Source organism: Aspergillus ibericus (assembly GCF_003184845.1).
Source record: "Aspergillus ibericus CBS 121593 unplaced genomic scaffold BO80scaffold_69, whole genome shotgun sequence".
NCBI classification, from domain to species: domain Eukaryota; kingdom Fungi; phylum Ascomycota; class Eurotiomycetes; order Eurotiales; family Aspergillaceae; genus Aspergillus; species Aspergillus ibericus.
Genome location: NW_020292167.1, coordinates 42,252 through 65,507, shown reverse-complemented (window position 1 = coordinate 65,507; position 23,256 = coordinate 42,252). Strand labels below are relative to the sequence as shown.

At 50.1% G+C, this 23,256-nt stretch overlaps 9 protein-coding genes across 9 annotated transcripts; 5 read left to right on the top strand and 4 right to left on the bottom strand.

The window, feature by feature from the left end:
- The first annotated feature begins 5 nt into the window (after positions 1–5).
- Positions 6–2,065, top strand: BO80DRAFT_418446 (fungal specific transcription factor domain-containing protein). Its single transcript, XM_025718260.1, has 3 exons — positions 6–59; positions 105–237; positions 281–2,065. Exon 3 carries the CDS (start codon positions 441–443, stop codon positions 1,995–1,997), a length of 1,557 nt encoding a protein of 518 aa, XP_025570005.1. The 5' UTR covers positions 6–59; positions 105–237; positions 281–440; the 3' UTR covers positions 1,998–2,065.
- Positions 2,043–3,490, bottom strand: BO80DRAFT_497563 (cytochrome b2; the record flags this gene model as incomplete). Its single annotated transcript, XM_025724083.1, has 4 exons — positions 2,043–2,197; positions 2,247–2,455; positions 2,536–3,020; positions 3,125–3,490. 4 exons carry the CDS (start codon positions 3,488–3,490, stop codon positions 2,043–2,045), a joined length of 1,215 nt encoding a protein of 404 aa, XP_025570004.1.
- A 533-nt stretch (positions 3,491–4,023) lies between these two features.
- BO80DRAFT_418441 (uncharacterized protein) lies at positions 4,024–5,070 on the bottom strand (the record flags this gene model as incomplete). The annotated part of the gene is made up of 1 exon (XM_025718259.1): positions 4,024–5,070. The coding sequence occupies one exon, from the start codon at positions 5,068–5,070 to the stop codon at positions 4,024–4,026; it is 1,047 nt and encodes a 348-aa protein (XP_025570003.1).
- A 2,418-nt stretch (positions 5,071–7,488) lies between these two features.
- BO80DRAFT_368182 (amidase signature enzyme) lies at positions 7,489–8,688 on the top strand (the record flags this gene model as incomplete). Its single annotated transcript, XM_025716326.1, has 4 exons — positions 7,489–7,977; positions 8,028–8,075; positions 8,129–8,540; positions 8,588–8,688. Coding segments are annotated over 4 exons (1,050 nt in total), but the record flags the coding sequence as incomplete, so codon positions are not given.
- Positions 8,689–12,186: 3,498 nt separating this feature from the next.
- On the top strand, positions 12,187–13,073 carry BO80DRAFT_497561 (uncharacterized protein). Its single transcript, XM_025724082.1, has 3 exons — positions 12,187–12,488; positions 12,571–12,795; positions 12,858–13,073. Exons 1-3 carry the CDS (start codon positions 12,360–12,362, stop codon positions 12,909–12,911), a joined length of 408 nt encoding a protein of 135 aa, XP_025570001.1. The 5' UTR covers positions 12,187–12,359; the 3' UTR covers positions 12,912–13,073.
- Positions 13,074–13,119: 46 nt separating this feature from the next.
- On the bottom strand, positions 13,120–14,921 carry BO80DRAFT_505986 (cytochrome P450; the record flags this gene model as incomplete). Its single annotated transcript, XM_025724525.1, has 3 exons — positions 13,120–13,747; positions 13,795–14,233; positions 14,282–14,921. 3 exons carry the CDS (start codon positions 14,919–14,921, stop codon positions 13,120–13,122), a joined length of 1,707 nt encoding a protein of 568 aa, XP_025570000.1.
- A 1,959-nt stretch (positions 14,922–16,880) lies between these two features.
- Positions 16,881–18,163, top strand: BO80DRAFT_486012 (TauD/TfdA dioxygenase family protein; the record flags this gene model as incomplete). The annotated part of the gene is made up of 4 exons (XM_025723512.1): positions 16,881–17,088; positions 17,142–17,468; positions 17,584–17,958; positions 18,012–18,163. The coding sequence occupies 4 exons, from the start codon at positions 16,881–16,883 to the stop codon at positions 18,161–18,163; spliced, it is 1,062 nt and encodes a 353-aa protein (XP_025569999.1).
- Positions 18,164–18,609: 446 nt separating this feature from the next.
- On the top strand, positions 18,610–19,999 carry BO80DRAFT_429700 (uncharacterized protein). Its single transcript, XM_025720530.1, has one exon. The coding sequence runs from the start codon at positions 18,640–18,642 to the stop codon at positions 19,978–19,980; it is 1,341 nt and encodes a 446-aa protein (XP_025569998.1). The 5' UTR covers positions 18,610–18,639; the 3' UTR covers positions 19,981–19,999.
- A 446-nt stretch (positions 20,000–20,445) lies between these two features.
- Positions 20,446–22,097, bottom strand: BO80DRAFT_439200 (uncharacterized protein; the record flags this gene model as incomplete). The annotated part of the gene is made up of 2 exons (XM_025721072.1): positions 20,446–21,588; positions 21,645–22,097. 2 exons carry the CDS (start codon positions 22,095–22,097, stop codon positions 20,446–20,448), a joined length of 1,596 nt encoding a protein of 531 aa, XP_025569997.1.
- Positions 22,098–23,256: the final 1,159 nt, after the last annotated feature.

Below are 23,256 nucleotides of genomic sequence, written 5' to 3'. Positions count from 1 at the left end.
CAAACGACAACGTGTATCCAATGAACCACAGGGCTTGCGTTTGACAAGAAGCAAAGCGTGTAAGCGGATGTCACAACATCTCATTGCTGAGCTAATAACACCAGGCACGGAATGTAAAACGCAAAAAACCAAGTGCGAGACCAAGACTGGCCAGACGTCATGTACCAGGTGTCTGCGCCATGGACTCGAATGTGTCTCGTATGATGTCTCGCAGCAGTTTTTGCAGAGGGATACAGTGTGAGTATTTACCCTTGTGTACTGTCTTTTCTAATAAAGGTAGATGGAAGAATCAAACTACCGAAGAGGTTGGCTTGTTGCGAGCGGCAGTCGAGCATCTGTTGAGCTATACGAACCAGCCGGATTTATCAGCTTTTGCATCGCAGACCAGCCGGTCGGGTCGATCCAATGTTCAGCAAGGTCGCCCGGATGTAGGGATTGACATGTCGAGGGAAAATTCTCCGCAGCCTCAGGAGAATGGGCCGACAGGACTGGTGACTGCACCGATGCGCAGTTTGTACGAATTGACACGGCTGAAGAATCTGCGAAACAATCCCGCGTGGAAGCCAAAGGCATCATTAATTGATGATGACTTTATCTCACAGGGTGTTGTGTCAGTGGATGAAGCCGAGTTCCTGTTCACGCGGTTCGTGGAGTCTAACAACCGGATGCTCTGGGATGGAGCTCTGCTGCTGCATCAGAGCCTAGACTCGGTTCGACGATCATCAACTCTGCTCACAGCGATCATTCTTACCGTAGGTGCCCTGCATACTCCGGAGCAAACGGAAGCATTCCATCACAGCTATGATGTGTTTGTGTCCCTTGCTTCAAGCTTGTCACTTGCCCGACATCACAGTCTCGATGACATCCGTGCGCTATGCATCGGTGCCTTCTATCTGGCAAACTTGAGCTGGAAGCTGTCTGGTCAGGCAACCCGGATCGCAGCTGAGAGTGGTCTCCATCAGTCCTATCATCGACTGATGCAGGGAGAGACAAATCAGATGGAACACGTCCGACTGTGGTATGCCACCTATGTATGCGACCATCAATTCAGCATTGCGCATGGGAGGCCGCCGGCCGCTGTTGACGACGAATCAATTCGAAATATTGAGCAATTTCTTCAACAGTCCGAGTCTACGAATGGAGATGCTAGACTAGCCGCACAAGTATCATTATTTACCACATTGACAGAAGCCTACATGGCTTTTGGCAGTGACCTCAATCGGCCACTCGACCAGGAGGATCTGCAGAACATGCGGACTTTCAACGTCGCGGTCGAGCAATGGCGACTCCAGTGGGTGCCGCGTTCAAAGAATTGTGCCAGCCTGGGATCGTACCCATCTAAGGCTCTTATCTTGTATTATCATTTTGCCCGATTCCAGCTCAATTCACTGGCACTTCGCAGGGTTGCTTCCCCTGGTGCTTCTGGGTTGGAAACATTATCCCTCGATCATCGCGAGGCGGCCAATACGGCTATTGCAGCTGCCATGGCGACCCTGACACTGATTTTGGAAGAAACCGACCTGCGCATCGCCTTTCCCAGTGTTCCGATATTCACCTATACCATGGTCGCGTTCTGCGCGACCTTTCTCTTAAAAATGGCCGCGACCTGGGGAAGAGACAATGCGGGAGGTGGGGATGGCAACAACCGACTTGGACTGACGATAAATACTCGAGACATTGTGTCTCTTGTGCAGCAGTCGGCTGATATGCTGTCTGGCGTAGCTGCCAGTCTCAACGAGAAACACCTTGCCAAGCATATTGCTGCCGGCATGCTGGAGATGTTGCAGCAGTTCCATGCTTTGGATAAGGATACGCAGCATACTGACCTACTGGCAGTGGACATGAATGCCATCCCCATGGTGCAAGGTCCCGACGACAACGCCTTCTGGGCGGGAGAATACAACTGGCACGATCTCGGAGGTACATTTGGCTTCGGTCTAGACGAGACATTACTAGGCCAAATGGCAGCAGACAATTTCGAACTATGGCCACAATAGGCTGCCATTCAACCATCTACCCGTATTATACAATGCACCTTACCCTCACAACCTCGCCTTCACCATATTCTCACACGACGCCCCGATTTCCTTCGGAATCAAATGATCCACATCCAACGTATTCAACAACCCAGGATGTGCCTGCGACAGATCCGTGATTCCCAACAACCGCATCGTAGTCTCTAACTCATCTTTCATAACTGCATTCGTCAGTACCTCGCAACCAATCCCATAAAGACGAAGACATACTCTCAATCAGCCTCTCTACCCCTTCTTGCCCGTAGCACAAACTGTACAAGAATGCCCGTCCCATGCCAACAGCCTTGGCCCCTAAGCAGATCGCCTTAATGATATCCGTTCCTCGTCGAATGCCCCCATCCACGAAGACTTCCAATTTGTCAAATACCTCCGGACAACATCGACGGATTTCCATAAGGACTGCAATTGACGATGTCGACCTACACAACATTAGCCAACCAACCCAGCCCCCTACTCCCCACCCACCTCCAAACCACCTAAGAAAGAAGAAAAAACTCACGTATCAACCCCCCTCCCCCCATGATTACTAACCACAATCCCCTCGACCCCCGCCTCCACCGCCAACACCGCATCCTCCGCCGTCTGCACCCCCTTCAACACAATCGGCAAATGCGTATTCCTCCTCAACCACCTCAAATCCTCCCACGTCAAACTCGCATCAATATACTGCCCCATGGTCCTCCCCAGCCCCGCCCCCTTCCCATCACTCCCGATCTGCGCCCCGCTCATAGGCAACGGGGTGAAGAACCGCCTGTCTGTGGTATCAAGCGGAACGCGTTCATCGGCCTCGCGCTTCCCAGCGACGGGGGCGTCGACGGTGACGAAGATGGCGCGGATGTTGGATGCGTGCGCGAGATGGAGGAGGTGTTGGGAGACGGAGCGGGATTTGTGGATGTAGAGCTGGAGGAAGAATGGCGCCCCTGTTGAGGTGGGAAGTGGTGAAGAGGTTATGGTGGGAAGGGGGTAGGAGGCGTTTGTTGATATCTACTTACTCCCTATTAGCCAACATTCACAACGGACCCCCCCCCCCCCACAATCGCAGAATTCCATGGAATGGTAGATTGTAGGGAGGAAGAAAAGAAACGTACACATTGTCCCACCCCGAATCTTGCACACGCCCTGGCAATGGCAACCTCCCCGTCGGGATGGACCAACGTCGCCATGGCCGCTGGACTAACGAATAACGGGAGCTGCATTTCACAACCTAGGATCGTAGTCCGGGTGGACACACTCGTCACGTTACGGAGGATTCGTGGGCGGAGAAGAATCCGATCGTAGGTGGTTTTATTGGACTCGCAGGTGAGCATGTCTGTTGCGCCGGAGGCGTAAAAGGCCCATGTTTTGGGGGTGAGGGTTTGGGAGGCGATGCGTTCGAAGTCGTGGGTGGAGAGGATTGATGGGAGGGGGGGTTTATAAGAATTGGTGGGGTTGGTTGGTTGGAGAGTGGAAGACATTTTGATTTGGTATATCTTATATTCTCATTTGAAGCTTGTCTCAATGAAGGAGAGTAAAGGGTGAAATGGGTTGCTTTATATGTTCGAATACGATTTAGATCGGAGTTTTGCCGGACTCCGGACTTTTGCCGGAGCGTCGTGACAGCGGGGGACCAATCAGCGGTGGGGCAGACGGAGACTATTTCCCCGCAAATCTTATCAATCAAGCCATGATCCATTAGTTCCTTAGTGAGGGTATTCTCGGATATCCTACATTGGATCAAGATTAATTCCTTCATGATAGTACATTACATCTGGCCTATCTAACTATATAACAATACATATCTCATCCCAAATAACAGTAAACCAAGGCAGACCAGCTGTCTAATTAGAAACTCCCAAGTAGCCGTATCGTACAAGGACATTGAAGTTCTTCAATCTCAAGCGCAGTGAACGACTGTCTCGTAAACGGGCACACGAACTCTGGTTGCACAACCTAACGATTGACCTATCAGATCATCCATACCTTCCAACATGAACTGATATCCACCAACTCAAACCCGATTCTGCGCCATATCAACCGACCCCATCTGTCTCCTCGCGGCCCGTCTAATCCCAGAAGCCTTCTGCTCCCCCGACATCGCAAACTCCCGTCTGACTCGATGCGCCACCATCGCCCACGCACAATACCTGCGATGCGCACGCGACTGATCCGAAGATGAAACCGCCCCCTGCTCCGCCTGAGGACTCGCCTCCCAGAGATTCCTCGACGAGGTTCCCTCCTCCGGACTCCCGGAGTTCAACATATGCGGATGATACACGAACGCCACGAGTTGGTTGAGGATATTGAATTCGAGCTTCAACTTGACACTGTAGATGAAGCCCTTGATGACGGTTTGTAGGGCATAGCGACCGATGAATTGGAGGACCACGATAGCGACATCCAGGACGAGGACGATGATGTTCATGATGATTAGGTGCAGGAGCAGTCGTCGAGCGGCTTCTCGATGTGTTTCTTCCAGGATGGGGGATTCGGAACGAAGGAGTTTGAAGGTTTCGAAGATGTACACGCCCGAGATGATGGATTCTTGGACGAAGAAGACGGTCACTTGGATTCGCTCGTAGATGGCGTATGGGACGGCGAAGGTCGCCGAGGCGGGGGAGTTGGTGCCGTAGCAGAGAATGGTGGTGGGGATTTGCAGTAAGATGGCGTCGCAGATGATCATGGCGAGGACGAAGCGGAGGAGGAAATGATGGCGAACGACCAGATGGAGACGCGAGTAGAGGACCATGGATTGGCCGGTGACCATGGCACACCAGCCGAGGACAATGAACGTGACGTAGAGATAGGAGAGGGAGACCGCGACGAGATTAAAGTCCTTGAGGACGAAGCCGATCGAGTAAATGGCGATCCCGACCGAGGCGACGACGAAACTCCAGAAATAGAGGCCCTTGCGGCGTTTGAAGGTGAGGAAAAGGATGAAGGTCAGCTCGATGACATTGTAGAGAGCGATGGAGAGGAAGGCGGTGACGACGTAGGTGATGGGGAGGGCCAGCTGGGCGCCCAGCTCGCTGCCTATGTCTCTCAGCGCGGCCGACATGATGTCTCTGGTCGGGATGAAGGGGCGGGGTGGAACGCGCCATGGCAGGTTTTCGTCATAAGTATCTTGATATAGAGTTGGCAGGGAGGAACGGGTGGCATCCGATCCATGGTAGGGCTCGGTTTCAACGGGTCATCGACTTGACGATCTTGCCCCACCCATTGGTATCCAGCGTTGGAAATGTTTTTGATAGGTTCCCAAATTATGCAGTGGTCTGGGTCCACTGAGGTTAATCATATGCGTTCCAGCTCTGACTGGATTAGACTTAAGTGTACTCACTGGATGTCTTGAGCCTAGAACGTGATGCAGTAGGTTCATATCTGATATCGACTATCTTCAGAGAACTAGACCCTTTGCTATGATGGTGATAGGGTATTTAGGATCTCAGGTCCTTGCAGATCATTGAACTGTAATTTCTTATCACACGAGATAACGGTACACTGGCGTAGTACGTATTCGCCACTGCCTTCGTATGAATTTGGCATGCATAGAGTTTGCAGAAACCATTGCTAAAATAAGCCTGCTGAGTAATCGTATCGGAATTTAATTCCTGAGACCGCTTGAATTCGATAGGAGCAGACGATCAGGCTAGTCTAACTTAATATGCCTCGTTTGTGACACTTAGTGCTTTCCACTGCACTGAAACCGGGCATACATCAGGCTTTCCTTCCCAAGAGTCCCCAATCTACGTTGCAGAACTCGAGTGAATATGTCCTAGCTGAGCGCCATTCAACCGTGCTTTGATTTAATGCTCATCAGCAGTGCATAGTTGGTGCTACGCCGGCGCATGTGAACGAGAGAAATACGGCTAATTATGATGATATTAGTTTTCTGTCGCATGACGCAGGCCGTGGTAAATAATCTTGCTGTATCGATACGAGATGATGTGAAATGAAAAGGATCTTGTATATAAGACACAAGATTCTTTTATTGTCTGGCAGTCTTGCAGCTATAAATATATAGCGAATGGAAAACCTTCCCGACATGATCTAAAGCACATGAGATATCTATCTATTTTGTGACATTCGATAGACCTAGTATCCCGAATCAAACATACCAGGAGACTAGTGAAGGTGATGATCTGTCGCGCGTTCCAGAAGTCCTGTGGAAGTGACCAGAGATACAACACACCCGTCATTAGGGCTACAAGACTGAAATCCCCCTTTCCTGCCGAAACTGCCTTTTCCCCCATCAATGGGCCTCCAGATCCAGTGCCGTTGGGAACATATATCTTGGTCTGCGGTGTAGACCCTTCTTGGTGTTTCAAGAACATAAAAGATTTCCTATTTTTGAACCCTCGTAGTGGAAAGGAACTTGTAGCCTTCTGTGCGTGGGAGTTGTATGAATATTTTGAATATAGAGCTTCCCTTTTCGGTTTTGTGGATAAATGCACGAAGCTCAGGGCCAAGGGTAAATCCTCCTGAACATCATGCTCTGTCCAGTTCTCATATTCTGCTGTGATGGCCTGGGCATTCAATATGCGGTTTTTCGGAGATTGCGCGTTGTGAAGGCTAGCGATTAAGGCTGTATAGGCAAATGAGAAGAAAAGAAGAGAGCGCGGAATGTCCCTTTTGCATTGGGTAGAAGAGGAGTTGCAGGCCCACCAATTGTATTCTCAGCGCGATTTACTGGAAAAGCCAGGATTTATATAAGAGATATCTTTGGTGTCATGGTGGTTCTGAGACTTGAGGTTGGGGTATTGTTTTAGACTGTTGCTGGGCCATTGCCCTTCATCATTTGCTGAAAAGGGCTGTGCATCATTGTCGTGTTTGGAGCATTGTCTGATACAGGTCCGGTCTGAAGAATCTGGCCCATCGCTCTGTTACCTGGCTATATATTCACTAGATGTTACTGATTTGCGGTATGTTCCACTGGATACGTCCTACGCATAATGGCGTCAATATGGGATGTCTCCTGGGTAATCTAATCCTGATATTACCCTTTCAAATGTACCGCCATGCAGCCCAGGGAATCAGGTATCTGCCATATTTATCTGACACGATTACAATCTGTTGACAATATCATATGGTGAGACAGTTACCGTCTAATCCAGGGAGTTAGAGGAAGACCATCTGTATTATGGCGATACCATCAAACAGTGGTTTGTTAACGTCTATCGGATCATACGTCTACCACGCTTCCATTGAAGGATATCATTGAAACCCATCCATATACCCAAATTCCTTTAATTCAGGGACGGGTCTAGGAGAACGCACCGGGTGCATGTTAGACGATCTATCAATTTATGAAACGAAGAATTGACGAAAGTGCCTGTTGTAAATTTACCCTCATATCTCCGAGCAGTATACTTGCCCAATAAAATGGAATTTCCGTACGCTTGCTTTCTCCGGATCCCCGTGACCAAAGCATACCAAACATTCAAATGCGGGGTATTCGACCCATATCATCATTGCAGTCAATCGTCATCTTTCGAGCGGAGGAAGCTCTGGGGGTGAGGGAGCATTGCTTGCGCTTCGGGGCTCACCGGCCGGGTTTGGCACTGATATCGGAGGGAGGATACAGATTCCGGCGGCGTTCAATGGGGTTTTTGGTCTTCGTCCATCTGCCGGAAGAATGCCCTATGAAGGAGTGGCGAATTCTATTGATGGTCAAAATACTGTCTTGTCGGCGGTTGGCCCGATGGCGACGAGTATTGGAGCGTTGAAGTTACTTTTCAAGGCTGTTCTCTCCCAGCAGCCGTGGCTTCATGACCCACTTGCGTTGCCGCTACCGTGGAGAGATGACTTCGAGATGGAGACACAGGATATAATCAAAGCGTCGTCCGGCCGTGGCCCTTCTCCGCTCTCCTTTGGCATCATGAGCCATGATGGCGTTGTCCAGCCTCATCCACCGGTGAAGGAGGCTATGCTGTTTATCACGCATATATTGAAGGAACTGGGTCATCAGGTAATTCTCGTGGCAATCCCTGCTACTGACTGATTCTCACTGCATCCTAGATCATCCAGTGGGATCCTGCGCTGTGTCAAGAAGGTCACGAACTCGCGGTACATTTGAAGCCTCTGCTATAATCTTGGCGATCTGAACTTACATTCAACAGGGAAAAGCGTACAACATGGACAGCGGCGAAGATTTACTCAGCCATATCGCCTTGTCAGGCGAGGCACATATTCCCCCGTGTCTTATTGACACACGCAAACACCTGAATGCCAGGGAGGTTGCAGCATTGAACGTGCAGAGACGGCAGTACCTGAAAAAGTACATGGACTTGTGGAACAGCACCAGCAAGCTGACAGGGACCGGGAGACCAGTTGATGCTATCGTCTGTCCGACTGCACCTCATGCAGCTGTTATCTCGGGGAAGTTTCGCCACACGGGTTACACCACCTTGATCAATACCTTGGATTATACAAGCGTAGTGATTCCGGTTACCCGTGTCGACAAGGAGATTCACAGGGTGGAGGCGTCGCCAAAGTTCCTTAGTAAGGTAGACCAGAAGGTTTACTCGGAGTGTAAGTGGCCTCTTTCAAGTTAGCTGAGTCGATGTTGACGTTGCTAGATGATCCTGAGATCTACGATGGCGCCCCGGTGGGGATACAATTGATTGGCAGGCGGTTGGAGGAGGAGAAGATTCTCACACTGGCGGAATATTATCTCTAAGAATATTGCAATGTTCGGAGGAGAAGGCCAGTACTAGAGGGTCATTATGTGCGTCCGCACCAGCCTGTTACGTATTTATAATGAAGGCTTATTGATGATATTATGGGGCATGAGAGGAAACGAGAAAAAGGTGAAGTAAACATTTGACTATATCCTCATACTGATAGGTAAACACTATCAATGGTTCCGTTCCTCCTGAGCGATAGCAAGCAGCGAAATCCCAGCGCCAGGAACAATGTCGAGGAAGAATGATCCCGTCAAGAGGACACCGATATTGTTACAAACAGGACACAGCAGGCAATATTGGACTTAATGCAGTCCAAGAAGTATCCTGCCTGTGCAGGATTCACGCCATTCGCACCTTTTAGGTCCCAATCAACCCTTAGACTATACATATAATCGGTGGTCCAGAGAATGAAGTAAAGTGAATGACGCATTTCTCATATCTCGTTCCTTACGTTTATCGGTTCTTTCGAACGCTCAGCATCCAGGACTTGATGAACTGGACTGGTTCGCTAAACATGCAGAACCTTTATATAGACATAAACGCGTCTGAGACTACCGACTCTGTGTGAAATTCCTACATACAAGGGGCAGGATACGCATGATCTGCAGGCATCTCCCGGGACATCGGAATATACCACAGGATTGAGGGTAAGTATCGGTGTCCGATAATGAAGGTACTCCATCCTCCATTTATATCAATACATATTTGGCTTGAAGTCAACCCAAATACCTGGGCAGTCAACCGACTCAACAACGGGACTAAGAACTGTAACTGGGCGATGGCCGATCCTCACATGATGAATTCCTAAGGCTACGAATTATGGGCGTGTTATCATGATCAACGTGAGTGTTATAAAGAACAATGATTCCCGGGCTTGAATAGAAATACTGATTCACTTGCCTTGGGCCCTACAGTCGGTTAGGAAAGTCCGTTATGTCTGAGGTAAGTCACCCACCAGCGCAACTCTTCCAATTGCTGACTTTCAAGATTCAATCTCGATGAGCACGTTGTCACCAAGAATTCCCTGCCGATAAAATCGGTGCTGCGTATATATACCTCGAATACCGAGACCAAACCCAGGAAGACCATCAGAGAGTGACACTAAGTGTTCTCAAACAGCCATATCGCCAAGTCGCTGCAAAACCGGGGTCTTTGCTCAGCTATATACGCGACTTACGATACCCCTGTCTGTTGCTACAAATGGACTCTGTTCGCCCGTTGCCGGTCATGTCGACCAGGTTACCCTAACCATGGATGCCTTGGTATATGCCCACAAACAGACAAACACATCCCTGGGTTTCAAGAGCATGTCCTCACGAATGTTGCGATGAGTTTATCACATGCTGTTGAGAACAAGACATCGATGAAATTTTATGGACATCAAGCCCACAAAATGGAGATACAAGCGCATGAGATAAGTAGGCGTCGATATTTGTATACGAGCGGACGTCTAATCGCTTACGGCAGGCTATAATGGAGAAAGCTATAAGTATTGACGGCCTACAAGAGGGGATAATAAGCTCTTTGACTAAACGGCCCAAGGAAATGTCAGGCGTCCTCTCTATCTTATGTCTTGCCTTATCACACCTAGCCCACACTAATACAGCGGAACAACGTCAACGGATCTTCGAACAAAGCTTCAACATAACGATCCATGCTCCACGCAAGTCGCTGGATGACGAAGATGTGAGGACTGCGAGCCAGCAATTACCCTTACGTGTCAACGTCAATGGTTCTTCGACACGATATGAGACAGCTCATCCAGCGACAATACGAGAAGGATACCTGGCCATCGTCCAGCTGCTGCTCGAAAGGGAGCGGATGTGAATACACAGGGTGGAAGATACCGTAACGCTCTTCCGGCGGAGCAGTAGGGTAGTTCGCTGTGTAAACACAGTTGACATCCTGGAGGTGCTGCTTAAAGGTGGGGCAGATGCAACCCTCCAAGAAGGACATTTTGGAGTCCCTTTCTATGCGGCTTTGTACCGGTGTGACATGCATGCTATATGGATGCCTGTTCTAAGCATGGGGCACATATCAATGCTCGGGACCGAATGGAAGAAAACGCTCAGGGTTGCCATGATGTCTGGCACCGGGGACATATGGTGGTGCTTGCCCGAAACGTAACGGGTGATAATTTACAAATGGAGGACATGGCATGCCTGAGGGTTTATTGTATTCCTGACTGCAGACAGACTTGGAAATTGAGTCTTGAAGGTTGAGGTGAACTTTGAAATGTCAGAAATTGTCAAGCAGGGTGATTTACCGGCTGCTTAAAGTGGGGATAATATCGAGCTGCACGCCTGCACGAGCTGTAGAATTCAACGCACAAGCCATGAACATGACAATTTACCTGATGCTACAGGACTATCTAGGAGAGATGCGACTTCAATCTTGTGGAATAGAATTTGTGTTTTACTCAAGGCAAAGCTGATGAATGTCCTCTTTCCAGTAGAGTTTTGCATCGAAATTCACCTAGGTGTGATTTCTGACACATCTCGCCTTGCTAGCTCGAGTGATGGTGGGTTACAGGAACAGTAGCTGCACTGGGGAGGATCAGCCTGGGAAAGCCGTGGCTAGTTTGCAGGGCGGGGTACATAACACGGCATATGCAAGTAGGGAATCTATAGTAATTGATATTATGCGTGCTTAGTTTAGAGTATGCTCTCAGGCATTTAGCTCCTTTAGTAGTGTCACGTTGTTTGCGAATCATAAGACAGGGTACCCAGATTTGCAGTATCGGGCTTAATTTTGCCTTGCCAGAAAGAACAGAATATCCATATTTACCACCATAATGAGATAATGATATATTACAACCAATAGCGGATAATCATCTTGCTTTTCCCTCTTCCTTGATAGACTGGACTACAATACACCTGCAATATGCCCTCCCGTGTCTATGTCTGAGGTCCGCCTTCTAGTCCATTTGCACTTGTTCGATGTTGTTGTCTAACTTTCCAACACTCCATATTACGTTGCACTAAATTTAGATACCGAGGAACTTATTTCTCCCCTCTTAGTCCGAGGCTGACCGCATGGCTGCTTCAAATACGGGCCCGCTTCTGACATGACATGGTAGCATTAGCTTAGCCCGAGACAAGCTTCACCAAGCTCATCCTATCAACACACAAATCCTACGCAAATGTCTCAACGTGCAGGATTATTGTCCCGCCTAACTGCCGATCATACACTTTGCTGTCATTGTGCCGCTCATCTTTCCCCATATTGGAAAAGGATCAGCAGATGATTGCATCTGACCGGACATATCCGCCTTGCGAGAACGAATCTACCATCATATTTTTAGTTTGCTTCAATTATATCCACGCAGTATATGCCTCATGCATCCCCCGCCTTTAAGCTTTCGCTTGATTGGTTGTGAATACGAGAGGGACGCCTGATGTCTCAAGCCGCGATGGAACCCTACCAAAAGGCTCCGCGATATATGTAGTAGGGTTGATATCACTAGATGTTCCGTGCTTACAGGTGATCGACCTGAAATAAGCAATATCAGCTCAGCCTGCCATCTGACCTAGTATTATAAGAGTACCTCGGAATTTGGGAATCAGCGACCGCATGTATATAACCTCTTCCAGTATCCATCCAGCACTCTCATCCTCTTCCACATCAACTCAATCCCTTTCATTCAGTTGAACCCATCGCAACCATGAAATCCATCCTCCCCCTAACCCTCTACGCCACCACGGCCCTCGCCCAAGGCATCTACATCAATTCCCCCGCCGCCGGATCCCAACTCCAAGCTGGCTCGTCCGTAACCGTCCAAGTAGCTCGCTACGTATGCCCCCCCTCCCCCACTCCCATCTATCCCCTGCCCCATCCCCTCCCACCCCACCTAACAACTCCTCTCAATAAAATAGGACTTCATCCAATCCGTCGCCGAAATCGGCCTCGGCATCGGGATCGAATCCTGCACAAACGGATGTCCCGATCCCACCGGTTCCCTGGGAACGCTGGTCTACAACGGCGGATATGATCCCCAGCTGGGGCCGGGGATTCATGATGAGTATCAGAATTTTACCATCACGGTGCCGGATACGACGGGCAATGTGCAAATTGGGATTGTGAGGGCGTTTTTGGTGGGGGTGAGTTTATACCTTTTTTCCTTTTGTAAGGGGGAGGGGAGGGACTTAGCTGACGGGTTTAGCTTGGGTATACGGTTACGATTGGGAGTGCGGTTACGAATGTTACGATTGTTTAGGGATGGTTTTGTGTTGGTGGGGGGAATGGGTTGGGAAGATAGAGTGCAGAAGCATCTTGGGGGGTGGAATGTATGGAGTAAAGAGGACAGGGGACACTTATATGAAGCAATCATAATCGCAAAACTATAATCAGTCTTTTTCGATCTTAGTTATCAAGCTACGCGACTGAACACAGTGTCCAATTGGACATCCTAGACCCCAACCAGCCTACTTCTCATCCCTCAAATTAAACACAACCCTAAAATCCCCCAAATGCGCAATCTGACAATCCTTCGTCTCCTCTAGAAACCGCCTCCCATCCTCCCCCTCCGCCAACCGCACATCAAACCTCCGAAACAGCATCGCCAACACAACCCGCAACTCAATATACGCCAACCCCCGTCCCGCACACATATACGGACCACCCCCAAACGGCATAAACGCCGCTTTATTCATCGTCCAGTCGGGTTTCTCGTCCGTCCAGCGCTCGGGGACGAACTCGTCCGGATGGCGATAGTATCGGGGATCGTGTTGCACGGGGAAGACCGGGACACTGATGACGGTGTTTCCGGGGATGAAGGTGCGGCCGGTGGCAAGGGGGAGGTGGATGCCTTCGGGTGGAGTGAGACGGGGGATTACGCCTAGGACGGAGGGGAGGATGCGGAGGGCTTCGGTGATGCAGGCGTTTAGGTATGGGAGGGTGGAGATGGAGCGGTAGTAGTCGGATTCGGGGGGTTCTGTAGTTTGGAGTTGTGTTGTGTGTGCGGCGTCGAGTTCGGCTTGGAGTTTGCGCTGGAGAGCTGGATTGCGCGCGAGGTGGAAAATCACGGTTGATATGGTGGTGGAGGTTGTGTCGCTGAAGGGTTAGCTGGGCTGGTATATGGAGAATGGGGTGGTACGTACCCTCCGGCGATGACGAGGAGTTCTCCCTCGCTGTATAATGCAGGCTTGGAGAGTTTCAGCATCGATGGGAGCATCCTGCTCATGGCATCGGACTCGTCTGATTTCTGAAGCTTCTCTTGGATGCGATCCTGGATCCAGGTGCCGTAAGGACGCAGCGGGCCATCACTGCCTGGAAGACTGACCAGGAGACTGATCAGCCACGGTACTTGGGAGAGGATCCGTTGACCGGCAGTGAGAGCCTTGACGAAATGCAGATTGGAGTTGAGCTTCCAGTTTTCAGTATTCCTGAAGGAATGGCCCCATCCAACGACCCCCATGAGGTCATAGCTGAGCAGCTCCATGGTACCAGGACCGGAGAGGATTTGGTTACTGCGACAGCTCAAGGCATCCAGAAACTTTTGCGTGGTCTGCACGACCATGGGCTGATAGGCCTTTAGGGCTAAACTCGGTTAACTCAATACCTTCAGTATCATGAGAGGGCGCCAACCTCGGATATTAAACGCCTTATCCCAGAGAGCCTTTCTCCGCTGTGCATGAGCAGCGGGATCACGCATGTGGAAGACCGCATAGTCTTGCGTAAAGTCGCCCTTGGTCTTGAGACGATCATACCATGGGGCACGGGTGCATCGACTGGATGGACCGTAGATAGTGTCGATGGCTTCGGCAGACAAAACACTGAGTTCCTGCGGGCCGGTCCGGACGATATCCCCGTAGTGCTGGTGGAGATTCCACAGACGCTCAAAGTTGCGTCCTTTTTCGATGTTTTGATATGCGCTGACAAACTTGGAGACCTTGAGAGAGAACGGGCCTGGAAATTGATGCAGGCGGTGGAAGAAAGCTCGATAGATAAGGACGGAGGTGAAGAGGGGAATGTAGAAGCAGAGGTTCAGGACTGATACTGCGGCAATACTGAAGAGCCAGGCATTGCTGCACCATGACCCTTGGTTGTTGGTCGTACTGACAAGGGTGGCCGTATTGACCAGAAGATTCAGGCACAACCAAAGCCGGGCTGCTTTGCTGCCACGTTCCCCGCGGATCCAGTAGAACAGGTGGGCACTGACACCTGCGACTGCAAGAAGAGGGCCGTTGTGCCTGACCAGCTCGAACAAATCACCCGAAACAGCCATTTTGTCTGCTCCCACTATGTGTTTCTTCCGTTGAGGTTCAGCTGGGATTAAATATGCCAACTTTTGCCGCACTGACTCTTGTAAGCGAGTTCACCATTGTAAGCACTAGCTATCAGCAAATCAAATCCACCGAATTGAATTCTTCTGGCCGGTTGAGGCTCAGGGCCAGCTGTCGGCTGAGCCTCGCAATACCCACTTGACTCTTTTCGGAATCGATTTGCGCTGACCTGATTGGCTGCTCCGGTTATCCTTGGTGGAGGTGGAAATTGCACCAGTCAGAGGGACGCGTAAGATCCACTGGAGTCCGTGCATCAGCCGTCATCAATGGATGTCTCGAACCGACCCGTGACAAGCTGAGGATGCTGTATTCTATATGTGTCCTGACACAGCCCCTGGACCCGTTTTTCTTCTCGGTAATGTATTTACCAGGTCCTGGACTGTCAGCATGTCTAAGCGTCCAAACAAGGAACTGTTTTACTACTCATTCTGGGAAAATCAAAACAAGATGTAGACAAAGAGTTTCTAGAAGTACGTCCCCTCAATGATGCCACGCCAGCAACACTAGCAACTTACTTAGATGAGGTCAAATTTCTAGTAATCAAAAAAGCCAAGCAGAAGGCTTAATTTGTGCAATTTGGTGTATCAATCAAGACCGCTATTGCTTAGCATGCTTTTCAAGCCGAGGCGCCTGAAACCAAATTGTACATAAGGGAATACCCGGCCTAAGTGATCTAGACCCTATGTGCTAAAGGTTAGATCAATAGGTATCAGACCCTAGTCCTTCTATGACTCGACTACAGTGACTGTTTTGCTGGAAGCTGAGGCATCCGAGCGTATGGGCGTTTTGCTCAAGTAAGTCAGAATTTGATCTATTGCCAGATAGGCTAGTTAGAGAATTGATGACTTGTTGTTGATGAATCTCGACGAGGCTACATCTGCCTTGTCTTTATAAGCTCATCATATTGATTCACTTTGTCTGGGCATGACAATCCAAAGGTTCTCAAACTATCATTTGCAGGGGCTGCTGATTTCATACCGTGTATTGAAAAGGAGTCAGAATAACCAAATTTCAGTCCGCGGGTTGCACTTTAGCTGTCATCTTTCCTTTCAGAGAAGATTTGGAAGGTGCAATTGGGATATGTATCCAGTGTGGGTGAATCTTGGTCTGAATTTCCAGGTTAATCAGATAAATGAGACATAACATTTCCTGGGCAGTATAAGCTCTCTTAAGCAGCCCCACGGAGGCAGGATCCGCGAAGAGAACCTCACTGCACGGATATTAGGGCAATGCAGCCCTTTGGAAGGCACCTAGATGAGATAAATACCTACATCTGGCAGATATACATTTTCATGCTCCACCCGAGGTGCATTGCCGAAGTGAACGCTTCCAGGCCAGAGGAATCCATCCTGTGCTTGGTGGTACAAACACCTGATCTAAAGTTGTGCGATTCTATTTATCTTTCTCTACTTTTCCGAAAGTACTGTTCGTGTAGATAACATCGCGGTGACCTTCTGGGGCCGTTGGTGCTCTAAGTCAGCTGACCTCAACGAGGCAAGCCACCACAAAGATGGCTCGCAACCATTCTGGTGAGAGCAATTATAATAGACACATGTAGTATAAAATGATACGTAGGGACCTATCACTGACGTGACCAGCATCTCAGATCAGCTCATCGCCAGGCGGGGAAGATAAGGTGTGATGGTGAAATATTGCATTATCCGCACCCCGGATGACGCCGCGGCCACTATCTGTGCCCTATGAGGTTGCAGCATCAACAACCATCTATAATTGCACCATCTACGGTTGTAGATGCTATAGAGTCAACCCAAATACCCATGTACCTTTTAAATATAAAAGCCCTCATTCCCCTCCATCTGTCTACACCAATTCATCAACCGCCACTCAATCAACCCATCCAACCCATCCAATCCATCCAATCCATCCAACCTTAACTCAACATGGCCCCCTCCATCACCCACACCCAAGTCGTGGTCCCTCCCAGCAAACCCACCCCCCGCGAACCCCTCAAACCCACCGGTGCTCTCTCCTCCTACCCCTCCTTCGATGTGACCCCCGTCATCGGACGGGAATTTACCAACGCCAATCTGAAAGAGTGGCTCGAGGCCCCCAACTCGGATGACCTCCTCCGCGACCTTGCCATCACCAGTACCCTTCCCTCCCCTCCCTTCCCCCTCATCCCCACTAATACCAATATACAGTCTCCCAACGCGGCGTCGTCTTCTTCCGCCAACAAAACGACCTGACCAACGACCTGCAAAAACAACTCATCAACCGTCTCGGCCAATTGACCGGAAAACCCTCCACCTCGGGACTGCATATCCACCCGGTGATCAACTCCGGACGGGAGCACGGAAATGCAGATGATGAAATCAGCGTGATCAGTTCCCGCGAGCGAGAGAAGTTGTACAAGGGGTATGATAAGAAACAGAGCCAAAGGAGGGAATGGCATAGTGATATTACGTTTGAACCCGTGCCCAGTGATTATACGGTTTTGAGGTTGACGGAGTTGCCGGTTACGGGGGGTGGTATGTATCTTTCTTCCTTTGTTTTGGTTTTTTTTTTTTTGTGCTTTTTTGTCTTGGCCGTTGTGGATGGTGGATTAGTGGGTGTGGATTCAATACTGACACTTGGTATTGGTAGACACACTCTGGGCCTCCGGCTACGAACTCTACGATCGAATCTCAGAACCCTACCAAAAATTCCTAGAAGGATTAACCGCGACCTACGCGCAACCCGGATTCAACGAAATTGCCAAAAACAACGGCTTCGAGGTATTCACCGGACCGCGAGGCGCCCCCGAGAACGTGGGCGAGAAGCTAGAGGCGATTCATCCGGTGATTCGGACGAATCCAGTCACCGGATGGAAGAGTGTGTTTGCGGTGGGCCATCATGTGCAGAAGATTAATGGGCTCGCGGAGGAGGAGAGCAGACATTTGTTGGATTGGTTTGTGAAGTTGATTGTTGAGAATCATGATTTGCAGGTGCGGTTTCGGTGGCAGAATCCGAATGATCTGGGTAAGTGGTTTCGATTCCAGGGAGTTGGGATGGGATAGGCTAATCGTGTATAGCGATCTGGGATAATCGCAGTGTGTATCATGCTGCCACGGTGGATTATGCGGGTTTGGGGTCTCGGACGGGGCAGAGAGCGGTGGGATTGGGGGAGAGGCCGTATTTGGATCCTAACAGTACCGGGCGGAGAGAGGCGTTGGCTAGAGAGTAGATATTGTCTGAGTCTGTCGTGAAAGCTTGCTAGTTGTGCCATGAGTGGTTGCTACATCGGATAAATCTGGCCTGCGCTATTCTTCTTAGATTCAAGATATTGTTGTTGCAATTGAGTTCATTGACCAATAACAAGTGCGGGCTTGTATGTTCCTGCGGGCAACTGCATACGAACAAAAGAGGTATATGCTTGAGACTGGTGGGCCAGATACACGGTCAAAAGTTACTCCGTACTGCACGAAAAATTGGCCATTTTCCGTACATCGAAACACCCAGAATGTTCACGATCACAATTGAAGCCTATTGGACAGCAGCACCGGTAAAGAGATCCGTCGGGACGATCCGCATGCTTCCGCCTCAGGTATCTAGGGCAGCACCAACGTTTGCCCTGCACTAGCGAAGCCGCTATAAATTCAATCCCCCGGACGATCCCTGATCCAAACCAAAAGGCATCTCATCTGGTTGCTACACCTGAAAATGGCGGGCAGCGATAACCGTGAGGACTTGTCTGGTGCTCTCCCCTCGGACGGCCAGTCCGCAGCGACCAACGATAGACCCGAAAGGGAGAATCGTCCTTTCGAAATGCTCGTAAAGGGGGTTCTGCGGCAGTTTGCCAACGAGGAGGAATACCAAACCTACGTTGCGCGGGCGGAGAAAAAAGCCGCCCGCAAAATCGTAAAAAAGGCCCGCAAGGTGGCGTATCGGAAAGCAGAGGAAGAGAAGGCCGAGCTGTCTCGCGCCGTTGGAGAGAAACCTCCCTCTCCCTCGCCTTGCGAACGATGCGCCTCTACGGACCATACGGGGGTGGACTGTCCAAAACGAGCATGGAAGTCTTGGACAGTCCAGTCCCGAAAGTCACCACTTAACTGTGGTGGCTCGTGGCGGAAGCCTTCCCACGAGCTGAACCCTGAACCCATTGCCGAAGCCTCTGCCCGCTCTGGAGCTGGTGGTAAACGCCAGCGTTCCGGCAGCCCGACTCCGACTGAATCGTTGCAAAAAGCCCCTGGTGACCCTTCCCAGGTGCCGGATGTCAACGTCAAGTCGGTCAAGGACCCAGCGAAGGGGGGTCAAGGTATGGGCAAGGGCCGCTCTGAGAAGGCCAACGTCAATTTCACTCGACGAGTGGAAAAAGGCTTTGATCCGGAAGAAGAGTCAATCTTCGGAGATGGTACCTGGATATGGGCGAAGATGCCGCTGGAACTGCGCCCCGCTGCCAATGTACCTCTCAGCTGGGTTTGTCTCGGCCTCGTTGGTACTGGATTGGTGTCTCACGCCGAACTGAAGGTTGCGTGTCCTCATGGGCACAAGGCTTGGGCGGTGAAATGTGATTCAGTGCAAACGGCAATGAGATTCAAAGATGGGGTTGACGTCAAGCTGGATAAGCATGATGCCAGGTTCTCTGTCTTGAAGACGGGGGGTGCCCGTGGTTTTGTGACGAAGCACTACGGCTTCCTGGGTCCTGACGCGTTGATGGAGGCCCTTCTCAATGTGCAAGAGATCCAGAAGGCGAGGATTCCATTCTGGGTTGGCATCCAGAAATCCCGGGGAGCCGTGGGTCTTCGCGCGTTGGTGGTGTTTGAGCGAGCCCCAGGCTTTGCCTCTTTTTCTGTCCCGATTGGGAAGCCTAGTGTCAGCTTCAGAAAGTCGTTTCGTGCAAAGTTCTGGCCAATGGATGTCTATAAAAGCGCGTGTGATATCTGTACGCTCGAGCATCCGGATCGCACGGTCGTCCAGTGCCCTGAGCTGCAGACTCTCACGCCGACCGCTGACATGAACACACGGCGTTGTGTTGTCCTGTCGTCCGCCCCAAATGCGTGATGTATATAGTCAAATGCTCCATTGGTTCTGTCAGTTTCAAACATATTTTGTCTAGAACGTAGGCTGTAGCGTAATACGATTCGAACTGTAATCATCTCTGTGCGGGGTTTGCCGAATCCCGCGGCATCCATGGAGGGTTACAGACATGGACGACGGAGCAGTTATGGGAACGAACCAGAAGTTTGGGCTAATTTCATCTGGTATAGACCCTTCGGCTTTAAGAATCGTGACATTAGACCTCGACGCTAGCGCTACTGGGTCACTATGGCCGACCGAAATGCGACAGAGGAGGCAGAGCGCGAAACCCGGAATTCAATCACACTTGGCCTAACCGACCAAAAGACCATGGAACAGTTATCGTCTTCAGGAAAGGCAGCCCAAGACCGTCGGAGAGAAGCAGCATCCAAACGTGCCTCCAAGGCTTTGGCTAGGGGCCAACACAACACTCAAGAAAATTCTAGGGACTCAGCCGGGACGAGATGAGCTCGTGTCTTCAACTTGGGTATTGCTGGCGGCGTCGAATGCATCTCGCAGTTGACTTTCATACACTTCTTTGTCCTGTATTTTCTTGGCAAGGAATTCCGTGGCGTCGGCGCTCCAATACGGCGCTATCGTTCGTTCGAACTCGGCCAGTCCAGTATCATCCAGTTTTGCAAAGATCGGCTGAATGTGGTCCAAAAATATATTATATAAGCCCTTGGGGTTGTCGAGAGCATGAAAATACCAAAAGTTACCTCTCTCCCAGCCCTTCTTCAAGATGTGCGTAAGGTTGAAGGGCTTCCCCCCCTTGGCGGGCAGCGATCTCTCTTCTTCTTCGAACACATTCATGAACTCGCTGTACATGTCACTGAAAGCGTCAAGATGCTCCCCTCCTAACTGGTCCACTCCCCGACCGGTGAGCCAATATGGTGGATGTAGCATCTCTGCTGGGCGCGAACATGTCCACTCAAGGTCGACAAGACACTTGATGTTCCAGTCGCTGTCGACAAAGATGTTGCTCTGATGTAAATCCGTAAGGGTCAAGACGAATGGACCCCGACAGAGATCACGGTTCGTGAAGTGGGGAAGAAGAGCACGCATAGTAGTCAAGATTGACAGCTGTGCTTGGCCATCGTACTCATCCCGTACGGAGTTTGGTGAGAAGCGCAAACGACTGTCATGGTACGCCAGCAGGTCCAGCAGGTACGAATCCGTGGTGGAATAGGTTAGGTCTCTGCCAATATTGGTCGGGATGGATTCATTTTCCAGATGTTGGAGCCGCAGGGTTAGAGGGCGATTTGTCAATTTGATCACACCATTGTTGTCAAGTGTTAGAGACACTATTTGTGGAAAGGGCACCTGGGCGATTGATAAGATGATGCGAGACAGTCCTCTGAAAAGATTGTTTCTTCGAGTCTTGTCATGCCGCAGTGCCTCCCATGAGTCAGAAAGCATCACCCCTTCCGTGCTTTCGACGTAATCCATTATCAAATACCCAGTATTTAAGCTTCGAGCCACACGGCGGGCCACGTATCGACATGGGGGCAAGTATCCAAAAATGGATGACAGGAGTCGGCGGGCATGCCATATCAGTCGGGGGAAAAGTGGGATATGCTCGAACGCGGTAAACTGTCACGCGACGAATAGTTAGTCCAGAATATCGTGCAGCCTTGAAGAATACCCACATGATGGCCATCGGCAAATCCGAAACCCCATAGGTGAGGGATTGGAATGGACGGACAGTTCTCCTGGATCCATAAGAACGTAGCAGCCTCGCAGCGAAGCTTCTCCTCTGCGTTCCCGGGGTGTGTGAACTCTCCAACTTTGTAGGGCAACGGAAACCTGATCAGTACACGTTTGGGTGCATTTCCAGTCCAGCCTTCGATGTATACCGGTATGCAGACGTTGAAGCTCCCCGAGATCCACTCTTTGACTTCTCCAATCCGACATGTCTGTTTTCGCTTCAGTCCCAGGTGGTGCGACACGATAGCTTCGATGGCGCTTCGGTTGGTGAGCAGATAAGTAAAGAACTGGATTCGCTGTTCGGGGTATTGAAGCTCTTGCAGCACATTGTCGTCGTCGTCCAGCGCCGAGGCCAATGTAATCTGCCGGTGGAGAAGGGGGAGCGTTGTTGACATTCTGCGCCGACCGGGACTACCTGGGCGCCTCGCGTTGCAGCTTATGCTTTGAGATATTAGCGTCGCTGAGACATATAAGAAGTGGAAATCTCACGGTTCTTGCTGTCATTGCATTGTAGCCACAACTGCGTAAACAACAAGAGAACTGGTAAATGGTTTGATCACGAAGAGAAGACAATCCCTCCGCTTTCCCCGGATCACACCCGGCGCTAAACTACATAGAGAGAGTCACATGAAAGTGGTATTGCTGACTAAGTGTCACTTGTGCCAATACACGGGCAGTCATAATTCTGTCTAAAGTCCAAGTATAGCAGATGTAAGGTCTGAGTAGAAAGAAAGAGGCCAGAAATGCTAATTTCATTCTACTATTATGCTCTGGAATTCATTATGATCAATAGACTGAGGATATTGATGATCAGGTTCTAATCAGTATAATAATCCGCTAACTAATCCACTCGAAGCCCTATAGGTACATTCACTCCATTTTGTTAGAGACAGATCCCCACCCCAATCTCTCTATCTGAAACAAGTAGCTTTGGCCCTATTGTAGCAAAATTCGCACGCCATTCCTAGCATAGACATGGATCTGTCGAGTCTTGATGCAAGTGTAGTGCTTACCAACGGGAAGTTGATAACCCGTCCAGTGTAGGCAAAGCCTATCTTTCAAATCTCTATTGAGCTCTTCATCATCGAGACTCTCGGGTCTTTCCTCCCTATCGATATTCCCTGTTCCAGTCACGGAACCAGAAGCCCGGAAACATATGATGATCTAGCCCCCAATGGCTGACTGGGTCTATCCTTCCAACCAAACCCTTGATATATGTATATGGTGGAGGGCATCAATCCGCCCAAGTATGCTCGTCGGCCAGTAGGTTTCCTAGCAGCCGCATACATGATGAACGAAGCAGATCAAGCGGTATGAAGATAGCTGCTACAGGGGCTATTTCGCGTGCCGTATAGTAAGACAAGGGACTCTTCATAATCCAACGAAAAGAGTGAAAGGTAGGGTTGCTGGAAGCATCCACGCTGGGAAGGTGGGAGCAGAAGTATCATGAGATTGGTCCGCGCAGGCGCCATTAGGGGATGTCGAAGTTGTAAAATCAGTTCATATTGTTGTCTTAAGGCATTCAGAAGCTCGGTTTCTATTAGAGACCTCCTT

Bases quoted from the DNA above. Each gene is read 5' to 3' on its own strand.
- BO80DRAFT_418446 (XM_025718260.1), top strand. From the start codon at position 441: ATGTCGAGGGAAAATTCTCCGCAGCCTCAGGAGAATGGGCCGACAGGA.
- BO80DRAFT_497561 (XM_025724082.1), top strand. From the start codon at position 12,360: ATGAAATCCATCCTCCCCCTAACCCTCTACGCCACCACGGCCCTCGCC. The intron at 12,489-12,570 runs GTATGCCCCCCC...TCAATAAAATAG, and splicing joins CCGTCCAAGTAGCTCGCTAC to GACTTCATCCAATCCGTCGC. The intron at 12,796-12,857 runs GTGAGTTTATAC...TGACGGGTTTAG, and splicing joins TGAGGGCGTTTTTGGTGGGG to CTTGGGTATACGGTTACGAT.
- BO80DRAFT_429700 (XM_025720530.1), top strand. From the start codon at position 18,640: ATGGCGGGCAGCGATAACCGTGAGGACTTGTCTGGTGCTCTCCCCTCG.